Source organism: Sander lucioperca, chromosome 19 (genome assembly GCF_008315115.2).
Source record: "Sander lucioperca isolate FBNREF2018 chromosome 19, SLUC_FBN_1.2, whole genome shotgun sequence".
NCBI classification, from domain to species: domain Eukaryota; kingdom Metazoa; phylum Chordata; class Actinopteri; order Perciformes; family Percidae; genus Sander; species Sander lucioperca.
This window is the reverse complement of record NC_050191.1, coordinates 22,912,063-22,929,261: the sequence shown is the minus strand read 5'-3', so window position 1 is coordinate 22,929,261 and position 17,199 is coordinate 22,912,063. Positions and strand designations below refer to the sequence as shown.

Here is a 17,199-nt window from a genome sequence, read left to right as displayed (position 1 = left end):
TCAATGGGATTTAAAGGAAAACTAAAAGTCAAGACTTGAATTGATGACTGTCCTGTGACACTTCTACACACATGCAGATGGTCCATTGAGCTAGTGACTGGCTCTGTGGGTACATGGATTGTTTGAAGTTTTACAGAGCCAAAGTCCCAGACTAGACTTCCTGTCCAGCCTGTCTAAAGTGAAACAATTTCCTTTTTTTTTAACAAAATTAAACTATGATAAATTTGTCAACATTACAAAACTACTGCTCCTGTGATGTTTAACTAGCTACAGCAGGTACCATAGGTTTAATGTACAGGGGGGAAATTGATTACCCCCCCAATAATCAAAACTAAATAATTTCCTTTAAATAAATAAAGACATTTGCACCATAAATTGATGCAGAAAAAACACAAATAGTTGCAGAAAAAATGACCAGAATGCAGAAAAATGAAGTGTTTGATATGCTTACAATTTCATTTTTGCTCAAAAGTGGAGATCTGAACTTCAATACATCATAGTAACTGCTGGTTTCTTACTAATAGATACACTTTTTAGCTGTCATCTCTATTGTCCAAAAATGTCTATGCTGTTCAGTTCTCTCTGTCCTGCTATTGTTACAGCCATGTCTGGACTATACTGTATGTAGCCACTGGACTCGCCTCATTCTCACCCTTACTTTCTGCTTTGCTGCATATAGGGTACGCTACTTCCTGTATTGGCACTGGCTGTTGGCATTTGCTGTAAATTGCTGTAAATTGTCAACTATGGCTGTAATTTCAAGGTATTCTGGGCTGAGGTCCTGGTGTGGAAATAGTTTAAGGGTGGCTAAAAACAGACCTATTAAATATATAAACATATTACATAGACAGGGATTTTAAAAAAATATCCCTGAACAAGCTTGTGTTACAGGGCTGGACCTTTGATTATTTGCGTAATTACCAATGTCACTATGATTTTGTTTCACTATTGAATTAAGTTCACAAATGTCTAAAAAGCCTGGATGTTTTGGTTTCCCTTTGGACCTACTACCTAGCTATGGGATTTGTCTTTTAATTCAGAGTAATGTCTCTCATAGAACTCTCTTATAGTTTAGGGTTGCATTCTAGTTTGGGTGTTTTCTATCTTTTCTTTGGTGCCACTGTTTAGCAGGTGCTTAGGTCAAGTGTTAATTTAAGTTCCCCAAAAAGTCCTCAGCCTTTCAAACTGTCCGCCTAAGGCAGCTGTGAATAACTGTCCTGCATTTGGTTATGTGTTGGCCAGAGCCAAGGGACATAGCCACAGATCGTATAAAGAACTGATAGACATTTACAAGACATCGCAGAGCCTGTCCTTTCATTTTGGCTCGACACTCAGTCTATCGAGCCTTCTCAGTGTCTCACATAAGCACGCAGTGTTATACACTAATTTTGAAGTGTGTGTGTGTGTGTGTGTGTGTGTGTGTGTGTGTGTGTGTGTGCGCGTGCGTGCCTGTATATCCCTGCAGAAATGGAGAGAGAGTCGTCGGAGGTGCTCCTGTCCTTTTTGTTGACATGGAAAGATTACAGGAAAATATTGTGTCATCATTATTTCTTAACACCCGCCTCATAGATCAGAGTTCATGGGGGGCTACTAAGAAACATGCCCTGTGGAGCTGACCATAAATCAGACAAAGATTTAATGGCTGTAAAGGACACCCTGAGCCTCAGATTTTTGCAACTGTCATCAAATACCCGCTAGGCCATTAACAGGTCACGCACAAGTGGCTGAGCTGAGCCTGCCACATCATCAGCACACCCACCCTCCTCTTGTCACCAGCTGAAGCCCCCCAGAGCAGGTGCACTTCCTGGGGCAGAAGAGCCTCTTTGCTCCAACATGCAGTCCTGTCTTCTCTCTTCCATAAATCTTGGGCTCCTTAAATTGAGAAACAGAGCAACACGTCAGGTTGGTATGACCCCTGATCCTAATCCTGAAGTCTTTCACTGAAATCCAACTGACTCTTAGTGTTGACACATATTTTAAAATCATTACAAAACTCCTATATGGGCAGACTGATCTCATGAAGTGGCGTATGTATGACATGCCAATTCGCATGCCATTTTTGCCGTGTTATCAAGACGCATTCTCGCTTTTTAGCATGTTTATGAACGCCGTTTGGCCACCACTGACTTAGATTACCTTGTGATTGCGTGTGAATTGACGCTGTAGCGAGTAGTATGAAAGGCCGAAAATCCGCGTAGGGAGGTTGATCAGGGCTTTCACCCAGGAGAGCGGGGATCGTGTCCCGCGTGTGGTGTTTATTTTCCACATTTGTTGTTTTCCTAAACCCATCCCAGTTTTTCCTTTCCTAAACCCAACCCTGTTCTTCTTTTCATAATCCCAACCGGTTCTTCTTTTCCTAAACCCAACTCGCATATGACGTTTCCTAAACCCAACCGTAGCCTCGCGATAACACACCACGTGGCTTTAAAAAAGGGGGGTGTATGTTTACGCTGTGACGTTGCAGACTGCCGTCCACTGTATACAGCGATACAGCGTAGACATACACTTTGGCTAAACCGCCATTTGTAATTATAATATGCTACTCATCAGACACAAACAGACCTTTTTTTTTTGCCTCTGTTGCGAGTTTCTGTGCCAAACCTTAGTCTGTGCTTCAGGGAACTTTCTTGTCACTAGCCAACATGACCTCACCTGTGGACTCCCCGGTTCGTATGCTTGGTCACGTACAGCAGGCCACAACTCCCCTCTCAGCACGCTCAACCACGTGGTCACCTCGGCGGCCCGTATGTTAATGTTCACTTCAATCACACAGGACACTAAAACCACATAACTCTATACTCTATGCAAAATGCAAACTTCTGTGTTGAGTGCTCCGGGTTGCCAATTCCCTGAGGGAAGAAAGGCAGTGAGTGTAGAGGAAAGATATGGTAAATAGGTTTATTCCACTTTCGACAGGACTCACTGTTTGAGGATGCCAGAGACCATCATCCTGTACATGGGAAACATTTTAAATCCATGCCAATGAACTGTTTTACCAACCGTTTTCCCAACGGCAGCACTTTCTTATGCTTTTATGTCTTTTTGCTCATATTTAATGTAATCCACACTAATTTAATCCAATTGGTTGAAATAATTCTCTGATGCGAACGCTATATTGTATCCCCATTGACTCAAAAATTCTCCTATGTACAGTATGATTGTTTTTAAAGAGGGCTGCACTTGAGTTGGCGTTGGTTAGTTGAGCCTATGTGTCAAACTGTATCTGTTTGTGTAAACACTGACTGGAAAAGTCAGAAGTGCTTGTAGATGCTTGTAATATTCATGCGTGTGTGTGTGTGTGAGAGAGAGAGAGAGAGAGAGAGAGAGAGAGAGAGAACAGGCACAGATAGCTTGGTAAAAACATATTTTGCAGTCCTAGCTCATTGAATACTTTTGCTCTCTCTAATTCATGCTTAAATTTTATTATAGTGTCTATGTTAATATGTCTGAGCTGGCATGGATACATACCCACACATGCAAACACACTCTAAAATGAAGACTGATGTCTCTCTGCTTTGATTGGATGCCTCGGAGCTTTGGGAATATTCAGTGTCATGATGAAATGCTTTGGCAGCACTGCAAAGGGTGTATGTGTTATGCACAGCTAATGTTAACAGTAAATCAAAGTTGTCTACTTAGTTAATAATAGATATTGCAAGTAGAGTTGATACATTAAACAGTGATTTGTGTTACTGTGAAATTAGTTGTGATGACACCAGCTAAAAAACGAAAAGGCTTTTGGGATTACAAGCCAAATCCAGCTTTCTTCTCTACCAGCCAGTATAGGTAGGGTATTAGTATTGGTTACTCATTATTTTCAAGTGTTACTTTCAAATGTATAGTTTTCATATTATGCATGGAAACAAAGTGCATAATGCAGCAGGTTGGGAATGTGGATGGGCAAAGGGGGTAGGGCCAAAAGGTTGGTAATGTTGGTTGTTGGTTAATCTCTATAAACAGCTATCTGCATTTATGCAGAATCTGTAGGCAACAGGTCAAGATTTTGATATTGGAAGTGTGGAAGGTTTCCGTTTGTAGTCCTAGAAGCATTGACCAATCACGTTTGAGCAGGCTTTGGCGGCGTGCAGGTTAACGTGTCTGCCATGTGGAAAGCAAAATATGCAGAACAGATTGGCTGAAATGCAATCTCAGCATTGGCTATCGTCTGATGAGGATTTAGCTTTTTATTAATTTAAAAAAAAAAAAAAAATACAGTTTTTATTGGCAGCCTAGTTATGAGCATTTTAATATATGAGATGTTCATTAAATGTATCAGCACTCAATGAACCGCTGTTCTACAGTACTGTTCTGTACTCCAAGTACTGACGGTCCCGATTCAGAACTATTAAGTTGATCAGATTAAAATGTTGATAAAATATATGATATGAATCAAAGTTTAACTGGGATATTCTTAAATTCAGAGTCTACTCTCTTGGTCCATGTTATAATACAGTAACACACAGTCCACATGTAGCCGTACAGTGGTGTTACAGAATGAATTTCTTTTCCCGCACTGCCAAAGTTTCTACCTGTACATAACTTTCAAACCCTACTGGACAGGTTGCCATGACATTTGTTGAAATCTTGAACAACAAAAATATGACAATGACATCTACAGTATGTACCTATGCTAGTTGGATAAGAAATACTATATGAAGATCATCTTGACCCTTAGCTTTAACTTCATACAAATCTTAAACACATATGCTGCTCCTGCTTTCTGCTGCCTCCCCTTCCCTTCCCTCCTTCCTTCCCTTCCTTCCTCCCTCCTCTGTCCTCCTTCATGCGGACAGCGTGACAGATCTGTCACGTCGGCACCTGGTCGTACACAAGTGTTAATGTCCCCACCTTGGCCAAGAAGCACTGGACCACTGTCTATCTAAATATATGAGTGTGTGTGCCTGAGACCTTCTGCAGCATTATAACAATTGTATCTATCCTTCCTAAATCAGAAATCCTAGAAAACCTAAGTTTTCAAAGGCTGACAGACTGAAAAAAAACTGAAAGAGATTTAGCTAGCACTGTAAATAAGTGTGCATGTTTCTGTCTGTGTGTGTGTGTGTGTGTGGGTGGGTGGTACAGAAGCACCAGGCAGGGGGCCCGTCTCCTGTCACTCAGAAACAACAAGCCAATCATTCATGGGTTCTAAAATAAACTCCCCTCACCCCCCTTCCGTTCCGTTCCGTCACCCCTCACATGTGCTCCTCTCGTCAACACCCCTCACCTTCAGAGTGACAGGAGACAACTGAGGGGGAATGGATGACAGCAGGAGAGAGTCAGCAACTTTTGGGATAAAAACTTGGGAAAGGTGAAAAATCAGGTTGAGTAAATCAGTGAAGAACTGCAAAGCTTTATCAACAGATCGACTTTGTACTGAATCATACCTAGAGGCGGAAATTTGAGAACAGCATGTTGTTGTACTGCATATCATGATGCATGTCGTACAGTTGTGACCTATCAGACAATTTCAATCCCCCATATCAGAAACCCAAAGTATATGGGGCCAAACTTTACGACGGTCTCATATAATTGAATCTTGAGAGTTAGTAGAATCTGGTCTATCGTAACCAGCTGCTGTGGCTCCAAGATTTCTTATTTGATTGTTATCAGCGCATTTGTATTGAAGTAATGGGATTTGTAGGCTCACGCCTACAGTAAATGCCTGTATTATGGGTAAAGTCTCCTAACAGTAGAGTGTAAATTCAAAATGGCCACCTTGAGAGTTCAGTCTGTGCAGGCCAAGGGGGTAAGCTTCTCCTCGGAACGCGTAGCTCCTATGGCGCCATTTTGATGCTAACAAGCCATTACCTCCCGTTAGCATTCCATTGACTGCCATTCATTTTGGCGTTTAAAGACTCTATTTGTCCATTGTTTATTTCTAAAGAAACACGAAAATGTATAAAAGGCTCAATTACCTTATATCTCACGTTATGGCTCCGTAGCAGACGTTTTTATAAAAATAGGCTAACGATGTTGTGTCATAACCACGCGACTTACTGTCGCACAGTAGAGAAATTACTGTACAGTACAGGAGAAGCTCGCAGGCAGTTTCGACTCACATTAGCTGTTTAAGTTGAATTACTAATGTTAACTAGCATTTTAGTTAGCAATAATTAGCCTGTGCCTATGTTATCTCCTTACATATACCTACTCTCTCCTACGTCTCTGCAAGATTCGTTATGATTGAGATTTCTCTTGGCTCAGCTACCAGAAGACTTCCAACTTTCAGACAGGTTGCTCACGTCACATCTACGTCTTCGAGCTCAGTTGGAGGCCGTGCAGTAACGCTCAGCCATCACCGGACCGGACCTTCACTGGTCTCCGTCCAGAGCAACGGGATCTGTTGGTCCATTTTATATATGTCAATAGTGCAGGCAGGAGAGTGTTTTCAGGAGTTAATTCAATTCAAATTCCATCTATCCGCAATTCTGCAGTTATAGTTTTTCATAATCTTTCTATTGCACGTCATGATATGAAGATAAAACACTGTAAAGCTTTGGGTAGTTGATAAATATGATTATTTTTGTGTCCTAACTGACAAAGTACTAACTATTACAAGAGATGAGGTGTAGCACTAGTCTTGTTTTCTTTTCAAAATTTATTTTGGGTATGAGGAACAGAGGAAATATGTCTCTGTGTTTTGTCTTGGATTCTTGGTGTCTTAGGTCACACATTCGCTGTCAGCTCAACCACCTGTTGCCACACACACACACACACACACACACACACACAAATATGCATACTCACACATGTCCACACCATCACACCCACATCCACATTCACCGCACACCCTGCCTCGTGTGACTAGTCAATTCAGCATAGTTGTAGGTCTTAGTCTTATTTGCTTGTGTGTGTGTGTGTGTGTGTGTGTGTGTGTGTGTGTGTGTGTGTGTGTGTGTGTGTGTGAGTGTGTGTGAGTGTGCCTGAGAGTTGTTCTTTCTCCCGGTCTCCTGTGGTATTTTCATTTCTCTGGAATCCAAAGCCTGTGGAACAACCCCAATCATTGACTGCTTTATCACACACACAGACACACACACACACACACACACACACACACACACACACACATTCACAATGCCACTAGCACACACATAAGGGAGAACACGTAAGCGTACTTTTTTTTGTTTTCACAAGGAAATATTATATTGTAAGCATTGCAATATTGCTTCACTTTTAAAAAAAAATGTGGAAAGAAAACGCTCCCACACACACATGGTATGTTCACAATCGCCTTCATAAACAAAACAATATCAGTTAAATTAGTAAGATATTGATTACATATTAACATTGTGACATGAATACATATATTTTATTTGGCTCAAAAAAGGTCACAGAACATGTTAATGTCCTCGGCCAAAGGGCGTGCTGATATAGCGCATGTTTGCGAAGAAAAGCTTTTCGGTCAAGTTCAGGGTTGGCTGTTGCATACCTGACCCAGTCTAAAGAGCAGAAGCAGGTGCATTGGGGTTTTTAAGTGCGAAGGGTCACACAGCCTTTTATATACCCACATGTCTTCCCCACCCGCCTTCCCCTCGCTATATACAGAGTTATCATGTGCAGTTACGTCTGTGTCCCACAAGCCTGCCATCCAAACGGCTGCATCAAGGAAACATCTGTCAAACCAGACGTAGAATACGTAGATCAGTCCTTCATCCATCATTCTCCCACAGCTTTAACCTTGTCAGTCCATTAGTGTCACTGGGATATCTCCCATGGTCTCTTAAGGCCATGATGTCATCATGCTAATATGTGACAGGCTCCTGGTGTTGTGTATAAACGTTTTTTTTTTTTCGAGAGTCTGAGTGGTGAAACGGCCCTGCCTGTAGTGCTATTACTAGATGGACTACATGTTTGTTATTCCAAAGATTTGATCGAGAACACCGCATGTAATGACAAACAATTGAATTGACGAAAGGAATTTAGTCAAAGTATCCCATAAAAACAAGTTCAAAAGTAGTGTTCAGGAACTCCATCCAAAGTAGGCAAGATCAAGGAGGCGATGTAGAATGCTGTGTGAGTATAACAGTTACTGCTTCAGGGCCTCCTGCCAGGGGTTGAAGTGCTTGCTTTGAGTGCATGGGCCAGCCCAGTTTCTGCCCAGTCCATAGTCAGTTCAAGTTTAGTCGCTGGTTACATCGTTTGGACTCCTTATCCAAAGCTGCAGGTAGTTTCTCCCTTTAGTGACCACTGCAGCTGCATGTGCGTGTCCTAGAGAACATACTTAAAAGATAAGAACGTAAAAATATTCCCTTCAGTTAAAAGAGCTTTGACAAGCTCTTTATGCTCACAGAGGCAATGGCTTGATCTGTCACTCCTCTCTGTTTGTCCACAATTCAGCCTGATGCTTTTTCAGCACGTGGATGATTAATTCGTAGAACGTTCTGAACCAATTTCATTTTTCATGACAACCCTAGATGTCCAGAGTCATATTCAGCCCATGTGGGCAGTGACCTGTGAGGCCCCGCCTCCCGGCTGGCTACCTGCCAGTCCTAAAGTCCGGGAGTCAAACAAGAAGCCCTGCTGTCCTCCACTGAGTACACCCAGACTGTCCGTTAGAGTCCCACTGGGAGACGAGCCAAGGAAGGGACTCTGATGATTGGCAGTGGCAGCGGCAGCCATTTTATCAGGGCTAGCTGCGAGGCGTGGTGAGGGAGGGAATGTGTAACCGTACAGGCTGTAGGGCGGTGTGTGGAGGCGAAGCCCAGCGTAACCCTGCGGCGTGGGGTTAGATAGATAGCCAAATTGAGAAGCAGGGAGAGGCAGAGAACAGAATCCTTCGCCTTCATACGCCGATGGACCTCTGGGAGGGGGGAACGGCTCCTGGGGGTTGCTGTAGCGATGGAGAGGGTGCGTGGGTCGGCTGCAGGTGTAGTCAGGTGGGCTGAGAGGGCAGACCTGGAAAGGTGAGGAGCACGGGGATGTGGAGAGCAGGTGAGATGATGGTCCGATCCCACCATGAACTCCTGGGATCCCTACAGAAACCGAGTCAGAAAAACAGAGAAGTGAACCTATATCCACTTAAATGATGGCGTTGTTTGTTGGTTTAAATTCAACTAGGGATGCACCACCTACTTTCTCCATGGTTTATTGTTTCCTTACATAAAATGATTCCAATGAATTGAACACAGTGAGGTATACAGGTTAAATATTTTGAAAAATGAGTGCACAGTTATTGGACAGATACCCAGAGTTGAGGTGTTGTTATCAGTATCAGGAGATCAAATGTTTGATCGGAACATCCTTGACAATAATGTATCATGTTTCTATCAAAAGCAAAAAAGGAAGTATTGTGATGTTTTGGCAAACCTCTTTGGTAGAAGGTTGCCATTTAGGCTGGATGACTTGACTCATTACTCAGTATCCGGAAAACTCCCGGTAGTTAACTCTTACCTTGCTTGGTAATGCCAGGGATGTCCTCAAATGTGAGTGTTCGCAGAGATGGACGCCAGAATGCATAAGACTCAACCAAAGCCTCCAGACCCATCCTGTAAAACACACGTTAACACACAACAAAGATCATCAGAACTTCCTTGTCTTGCACTTTCTTTAGTCACTGATGCAGCTGCAGCCGCTCTCTCCCAGCCTGCCTCACATTACGCCAAACCACCTGGCGGCCATTTTAGTCGCCCGTGGGGCCTCTCTTGCCATCTCCATGGAGACCTCAGGTAATGAGGGGCATAAACGCCACATTGCCATTGGCTGCTGCCAGCCGGGTGCTCGGAGGTAATTGCTTTCACACGGCTTTTACGGGCGAATCAGGACGAAGGAGCAGGAAGCCGCAGCAAGGATTTATGAGGTGGGACTCCCCTTCCCCCCCCACCAATCTGCGTCTCCCTTCTCCTCTAGGTGGGGCAGAGGGTTGCTGTGGCGGGGTAATGCGAGTGCTCTGTTACCCCTCGTTAGCGTGAGGATAAAAGTCTTCCCCCCCGCGGGGTTGTAGCCACGGTGATAATTTAGACAAGCTGCCCGGAGCGGTTCTGTGTGCTCCAAAGCAGCCTATCAGAGCAGAAGTTTATTTAGCAAACTGCTTAACTCTTCCTGTAATATTTAAGGGGAGTTTTTTATCGGCCTTCCTGAGTTTAACTTTTATAGGGTCAGCTGTCAGGGTTATCCAGTTTGCTGTTTTCTACCTTCCTCCCTCTCAAATCTTCTGTCTCACACGTTTCTTCCCCTTCTCTTTCTCCTGCTCTCCCCCTTTCTCTCCCCTCCTCTCTAATGATTTCTGTGAGGCCTCGGGGGAGTGGCTGTTTGGAGACTGTTGGAGTTTAACTGCTGTGTTGTTTTAATGCTGTGTTTATATATGTTTAGAAATGTGTTTATACAGATTTTCTTCAGGACACTCTTGACTTTTATTATTTTGCTGTTGATGTTTATGTTCTCGAGGCCGACTGGAATCTGACGCTCCATTTAGGTTTGTAGCCGAGGTTAGATTTTTCCCTCTCAAAGCATGTGCCTGTAACTATGCAGTTGCTGGGATTAATGTGCCTTTAAAGTTAGCACATTTGCACGAAAATGCATCACCGTTAAATATGGTGAAATCATAATTGTATGTGCCACGTCAGTTCAGTTTAGTCAATTTCTTGTCTGCCATTTAGAACAGGTTTAATGGGAGGCTGTTGCACATTTTCCATTAGAAAAAAATAAATAAATACAAAGCTTTGCTCCCCATAAAATCAGACTGAAATAGCCGTGACAAAAACCACAACCAAGCCAGTATATAATGCAGCCATGCATCCCACATTACCCCTAATGCACTAGATAATGTGAAAATCTCTGTGGTTGAATTGAACTCACCGGTTTCTGCCAGAGTCTCTGAAGCCTTTGGCAAATGGGTTTCTGTCAATTTTCAGTCTTGTAATCTGAAAAGTAAAATAAGACACTAATTATTTCCCAAAAATGTGTTATTACAAAGTCCATGATAACATACTGTGTAATGGAAGATTATTTGCAGCCCAAATAATTGCCTTTGTGTGTAATCTTTTAATCAGATCTATAAATAAATACAATAATGTGCATAGTTTGCTGCCAACAGTGCTGTTTGTATGAGTTGAACATATGTGGGAATGTATGTATGTTTCCTTGCACATAGCTATATGTGAATGTGTGTGTGTGTGTGTGTGTGTGTGTGTGTGTGTGTGTGTGTGTGTGTGTGTGTGTGTGTGTGCGCGCGCATGTTAGTTAATGTCTGTGGAGCTGCCAGGCCAGGCTGTGGGTGGTGTTTAACGCCCAACTCTGTGACCCGCATCCAAAGGGACTTTTATAGGCATCGCCACCATGTTCTGACTTCAGCCATCATGCGCTGTGGGCCAGCTAACCCCAGCGAACATCCTACTTCAAAGCTCACATTGACTGGTCTAGTGCAAAAATCCAGAAAAAAAACTGCAGCTTTTACTTATTGAAGAAGTTGGCTTTGAAATTTGGGCAAAATTCAGAAAACATGAGACGCTCAAGCAATGTAGAAAAGTACTTCAAAAATCAACTTAAGTGAGTAGCACTGTCATGTTTTAAAAATCAGTCCAATAAGCGTTTCCTTGGTGGAATTGGTAAAACACTCCCAAGGAAAGCCGCAGGACCTTTGTCATTCTCTCTCTCTCTCTCTCTCTCTCTCTCTCTCTCTCTCTCTCTCTCTCTCTCTCTCTCTGTTTTGCAAAACACACACACACACACACACACACACACACACACACACACACACACACACACACACACGCACTCACGCACTCACGCTCGCAGAATAATCTGCCTTTAAAATGCAGACCAGACCCAGGTGCAAAACATGAAATTGTTAAGACACAGGAACTAAAATAGTTTATTTGACTTTTTTACTTCTTATAGTGTTGTTCTGTCTGATATCATTCTCTAGTGCAACCTGAAGAAGTTGGTTTCACTTGCTTATCAGTCATCGCTTGTTAGTAACTGTACAAAACTACAAAACAAACAATAATATCCATTGGCAACAGGGCAGTCAGTGTAGCACTTGCATGCTGGAAATGTGGGTTTCGTGGACAACGTTATCTTTTTCAGTGGGTTTGGTTTTAAGAGGACATGTGGTCATGTGGAGGTCAGCTGTGCTACCTGTTGATTCTGATACGCTGTGACGGTGGTGAACACCGTCTCAGGGAAGGCGAAGGTACGGGTGCCTTCCCCAGCAGGGATGGCTCTCACTGGGGATAACTCCTCTCCACACTCCTTACGGATCACATGGACCCGCGGCTGGTACTTGTGCATGGAGTGCAGAATGATCTGAACAGGCAGGGAAAAAAATATAACAGCAACTGCACGTTATTCACAACCATAAAACATAATAGTTGGATAATGAACATGAACACTTGGACACAGAGATGCATAGACACATGCACCTGCACACATAAACATCCACAATACGTCAAATCAGACACCCTCAACTTAAAGAGGGAATTATTGTTCTTGCAACAATGTCAGAAATGGGAATTTTTATTTCAATAAAATATTAGTCATAGGCCATATTTCTTATTATTACAAAATGAAGCAGAACAATTCAGTTGCAGATGAGTAGGCCTACTGGAATTATCACAACAACAAAAATATTAAATCAAAATATAAAATGATGCTTGTCCTATCATAACGGAGATTAAAAGAAAAATACAATTCAAGAGGCCACAGTGAAGTAGGTTACCCATATAATAGTATCATAGAAATATTTTACAGACAGTCTTCGTTGTGGCACTTACATGTCCCTGGTCGTCCAGTTCATTGTTGGTCAGTTTAAGTTTGTCGAAGCTGACCACCTGACGCATCCACGTCTCTCCTGAGGCCGGGGAGTCCGGGTGGATGTACACTCTGGGCGGCACAGGCGAGTCCGCATTCCCCGCTACCATCCACTTGGAGCTGTGGTACACGTACCTTCACAATTTACACACAACACACACACACACACACACACACACACACACACACACACACACGGGGAGGTAAATGAACACAATGTCCTGACTTTGCTTTTTTTTTTTTTTTTTTTAGTTCTTCCTCATACTGCTATTCACCCCATTTCACGAAAGAAAAACGCCAGAAAATAAGACCAACGACCACCAATAATCACAAGTGATATGGAGACCTTTTCAAAAGTCGAGAGAGAGGATTGAATCAGTCACGGGAACCTAACATAATGCCATCAAAGTTGTAATTATCAGTTGAATGATAATTACAACTTTGATGGCAGATCTCACATTTGAGCTTAGCTACTTATATCATTATTTAATTAAACAAACACATTTTTCTTTTGTGCTGCATTTTATATGAAGATGTTAAAAAAGCGCATGCCAAGACAAATGTCAACTTAGAGTTAAATCAGGCCTAAAACTACTTTGTACTATTTTCGGTATGCAATTAAATGCTTAAAACGATGTAGGCCTACACTAATCGCCTTCAGCTAGTAACCCAACTAATTAGTTCCTCGTCTGGTTGAAGGTGTGCTCATCACCTGCTGTTAGGCGTTTGGGTGGACTCAAAAGCTGCAGACTCTCGTTCCTCCACGGCGCGTTGTCGCCAGCACATCATTACTGTGCGTGCACGTGAGCACCACGTTTCCCTAATCCCCTGTACAATATGCCATATCTTGTCAGACTGGCCCAATAACATCCGTCCATTAGGATGTCACTCATCAGTCCACCACGCCGCTAAAAACGTGTTTACATTTAAACGGCTTTTGAAAGTTTGAAATGACAGACCTACAGGCCTACAGTGCCTAAGACTTGGCTGCATCGACGCCGTTGCAATAACACGCAGTTTTTTCTTCTGCATTATAACGACATGTGTTGGTTTGACCTTCTAGGGTGGAGAGGTTAGGCATCCAAAAGGCCCTTTTCCCAAAAGGGACGGCAAAACCGCCGTGACAACAGTCCGGTGCCAAGCGCCATTTGTGGAGCCAGAACGAGATTTGCACAATTGAAAAATCTTAGGTTGTCCCAGGAACAGTGTGTATGGAGTCTAAAATAAGACTACATATGCTAACGGGCATGCGTGTGGCCATTTCTGTAAGCCTATACTTCTATACATTTACAGTTTCTGTATCACATAAGAATCTTTATTTTAATGTGACTTTTGTAATTGTTTATAAAAGGATCACACGTTTTTTCATGAATTTTGGAGTGTGTGTGTGTGTGTGTGTGTGTGTGTGTGTGTGTGTGTGTGTGTGTGTGTGTGTGTGTGCGCGCGCGTGCTCTGTGCGTATTTTTTTTTTTTTTTTTACCTGTATCGTTTGTTGTCCACGGGGATTATATCCATGGCGATGTAATACTGCTGATGTGGGTCCAAGCCCGTAATCTTCACACGCATAGCGGGGAACATCCGCCTGACAGGAAAACCAAATAAATCATCTGCATTGGAGATTTCAGATCAGCTACAGGCTACATGGGTTTACAACACACAGTCGTTATTAATTTATAATAATAATAATAATAATAATAATAATAATAATATATTATAGCTTAATAAAAATAATAATAAAACAGACAAGGCTGTTTATGCCGTCGTCTTGTTATCTTTAAGAAATTAAGTCAGCTGATTACTTCTATAATTACCGGATTCAAAGCCTCTTTTTAATAGCAAATTTCCGATTATTATGACTCTTATCTTATTTAATCTTTTAGCCTAAATGATATAATAAATCATTTAGGCTAGAAATATGGTTTATTCAAGGTTGCCTAGATTGTATAATTCTTTGTTTGTTTGTTTGTTCATCCATCTCTGGGCGCTTCTTTTTGTTTCCATCCCGAACATTATAGGCTCTTACCGTCCAGCCTTGGTAATGATCATTTCCGTGCCAATCTCGTGGAACCGTTTCCACAGGTCTGATCCTTGCAGGTCCACGCGGGTCTCCTCTCCGCTCGCGGTTACCGGCGCCGTGCACGGAGCTGCAGGCTGCGGGCTCTCGAGCAGCGCGTCCTCGCTCTCTGCTGCACCGGAAAGAGGCGAGAAGATGAACACGTTTCAATAGTAACACACCCATCTAAGCCAAGCATTATTCTACTTCAAGGATATTTTGTCCTGTGACTCATAGAAAATTTATTTTAAAAGCACACAAACATGACAGCAAGACGAACTCTCGATTACTATAGGCTATGTAAATATAACCACCAAGACTATAACTGCACAAAGCATTTGTCCAAATATGACTTATTATTAGGTACATTGTTATATTAAATAGGCTATGCATCATTCAAATTGTCCCATTACAGAGACTGTAGCAATGATAAAAAAAAAAAAAAAAAAAACTTTCAGCAGCCCACGAAAAAGGTCAAAACTTTTACTACACACTACAAGTTATTTTTTAGCTATTGCAAGGAGATAAAAATGCTTTATAGTAGGCTTATGATTGCGTCTATTAAACTCCCTCTTGAATACTGGTACACTGACAGGAATTTAGAATATTGTAGTTTTATATGTGTCTTTACAGTTCATACACTACTGAACTCCAATTTAAGTCCCAGTAGGAACTGTGTAATGATTTTCATGATGTAGTACTTGAGTTTAATTCTGTTTTAATATTGGGGATATGTTTAGAGGACACCCTAACAGTAGTGTTTATGTGTCTCACCGCTGTTGTTATTTGCGCTATTCAACGCAGGCCTCGCCAGGTGGTGGAAATTTATGGACATTAGACATGGGCCTAACAAGCCAAACTAACACAAAGACAAATCCTCAGCCAAGTGCGTTTTAAACGTGCAGCAGATTGAAATCCTTATTTGTCAGGGCCAGCCTGTTTATGCTTTCTGCAGACCTCTTAGCATCCTTTCCGTGGCCGTTCCCCTGCCTTTATACGCTGCTAATTGGCGTGTTTATGATTGCAACACAACTCATAAAGCGTCTCACATTAGTCACACTCACACCACTCATATTTACTAGACCGGGGCCACGATATGATATCACACTTCCACTCTGAGGACCTGACCAAAGCCTATCATTGTTTTGCTTTATGATCTGGATCTTTTGCGTCTTACTAAATATTCCTCAGCAATAAGCAGAGCATACATGATCCTGATGGAGAAAAAAAATACAGGTTTTTATGTAAAAACACATCTCAGCGAGTAGCTAAAAGCAAGTTGAAGTAATAAAACCTTAAAAACAGTGATAGGGTATCAAATGCGCATGGCCTATTCAATAAACAGCTGTATAGCAGTATTAGCTTTGAAAACAATTACAGCCTATAATGATGAGCCTATGGTTTAATGCAACATTGACATTGTTTTACATTTACTTTATATTGGCTATGATATAGGCTACTTCTAATTTGGTAATGTTGCCATTCCAATGGCCCATTGTATGCAGTCATTGTAATGTATTATTAATTTAATGTAGTCGTTATTATTAGGCTTGTATTACTACCGGCTTTCTTTGTTGTTATTTACTTACGGGATCCGTCACTTGCACATTCTGCCTCGCTGCCCCGGTCGCTGGTGCACGCTCTGTCGGCTCGCGGCCCCGGGCTCCCGGTTAGATCAGAGACATCAGTCCCGTCCTCGTAGTCGGCGGACACAGCATCCTCCCCGGCCTTCCTGCGTCTCTTTTCGGCTCCGATCAGCGCCTCTACCGAGAATGCATGCGCCTTAACACTCAGCGCGCACGGGGACCGCCGCTTCTCTGCCATTTCTCTCGGTTTCCGAGCAGAGGTACGAGAGGAAAGAGACGGCGTCACGGGCTTGCGGGGAGCAAGAAAAGTTCAAAACACACTGAGTCGAAAAACAGGAAATCCAGGATGGCAAGCCAGTTCTTTCCGTGCGACGGGTTGTCCGTCCTGGAGCCGGACAGCAGAGGAAACAGAGGGAGCCGGGACGAGCTGTAGCCTAATAACGTCTCCGTTATCCGTGAGAGCCGTGCGGACTTTTGGAGAGTGTCAACAACCGGAGCTTAGTGGAGAGCCGGAGAATGGGACCTGTCAGTCACAACACAGAGCAACCAATCACGAGTAATCACAGCCCCCCGGAACTTTCCCCTGGTCCCGCCCGCTGTGGGGGCCGCTCGTGCCGCCTTATGTGGTAAAAGTAGAGCTGGTGAATGAATCATGTCTTCAGGCGAAGGAGCGCGAGGAGCGTCTCTCTGGGGCATTGCGCGCATTTTCACACAACGGCCCGAAATGCTTTGCATAGCTGGCCATTAGTACCTCGTGCACGGTGGACACTGGTGCTCCCTATCCTGGGAATAAGCATTTCTTACACCATGTAG

At 42.9% G+C, this 17,199-nt stretch overlaps 1 protein-coding gene across 2 annotated transcripts; it reads right to left on the bottom strand.

Moving 5' to 3' along the window:
- Nucleotides 1-7,290: 7,290 nt before the first annotated feature.
- tbx18 (T-box transcription factor 18) lies at nucleotides 7,291-16,968 on the bottom strand. Of its 2 annotated transcripts, none has more exons than XM_031288092.2 (8): nucleotides 16,390-16,968; nucleotides 14,771-14,930; nucleotides 14,228-14,329; nucleotides 12,711-12,882; nucleotides 12,076-12,243; nucleotides 10,795-10,859; nucleotides 9,391-9,485; nucleotides 7,291-8,972 (listed from the first exon to the last, which is right to left on the bottom strand). In XM_031288092.2, exons 1-8 carry the CDS (start codon nucleotides 16,622-16,624, stop codon nucleotides 8,431-8,433), a joined length of 1,539 nt encoding a protein of 512 aa, XP_031143952.1. In that variant the 5' UTR covers nucleotides 16,625-16,968; the 3' UTR covers nucleotides 7,291-8,430. The 2 variants fall into 2 exon arrangements, with proteins under 2 accessions (XP_031143952.1, XP_031143950.1); XM_031288090.2 differs by having other exon boundaries at nucleotides 14,771-14,933; nucleotides 16,390-16,965.
- Nucleotides 16,969-17,199: the final 231 nt, after the last annotated feature.

Bases quoted from the DNA above. Each gene is read 5' to 3' on its own strand.
- tbx18 (XM_031288090.2), bottom strand. From the start codon at position 16,624: ATGGCAGAGAAGCGGCGGTCCCCGTGCGCGCTGAGTGTTAAGGCGCAT. The intron at 10,860-12,075 runs GTAGCACAGCTG...TTTACTTTTCAG, and splicing joins CAGCGTATCAGAATCAACAG to ATTACAAGACTGAAAATTGA. The intron at 9,486-10,794 runs GTGAGTTCAATT...TGTGTTTTACAG, and splicing joins AGAGACTCTGGCAGAAACCG to GATGGGTCTGGAGGCTTTGG.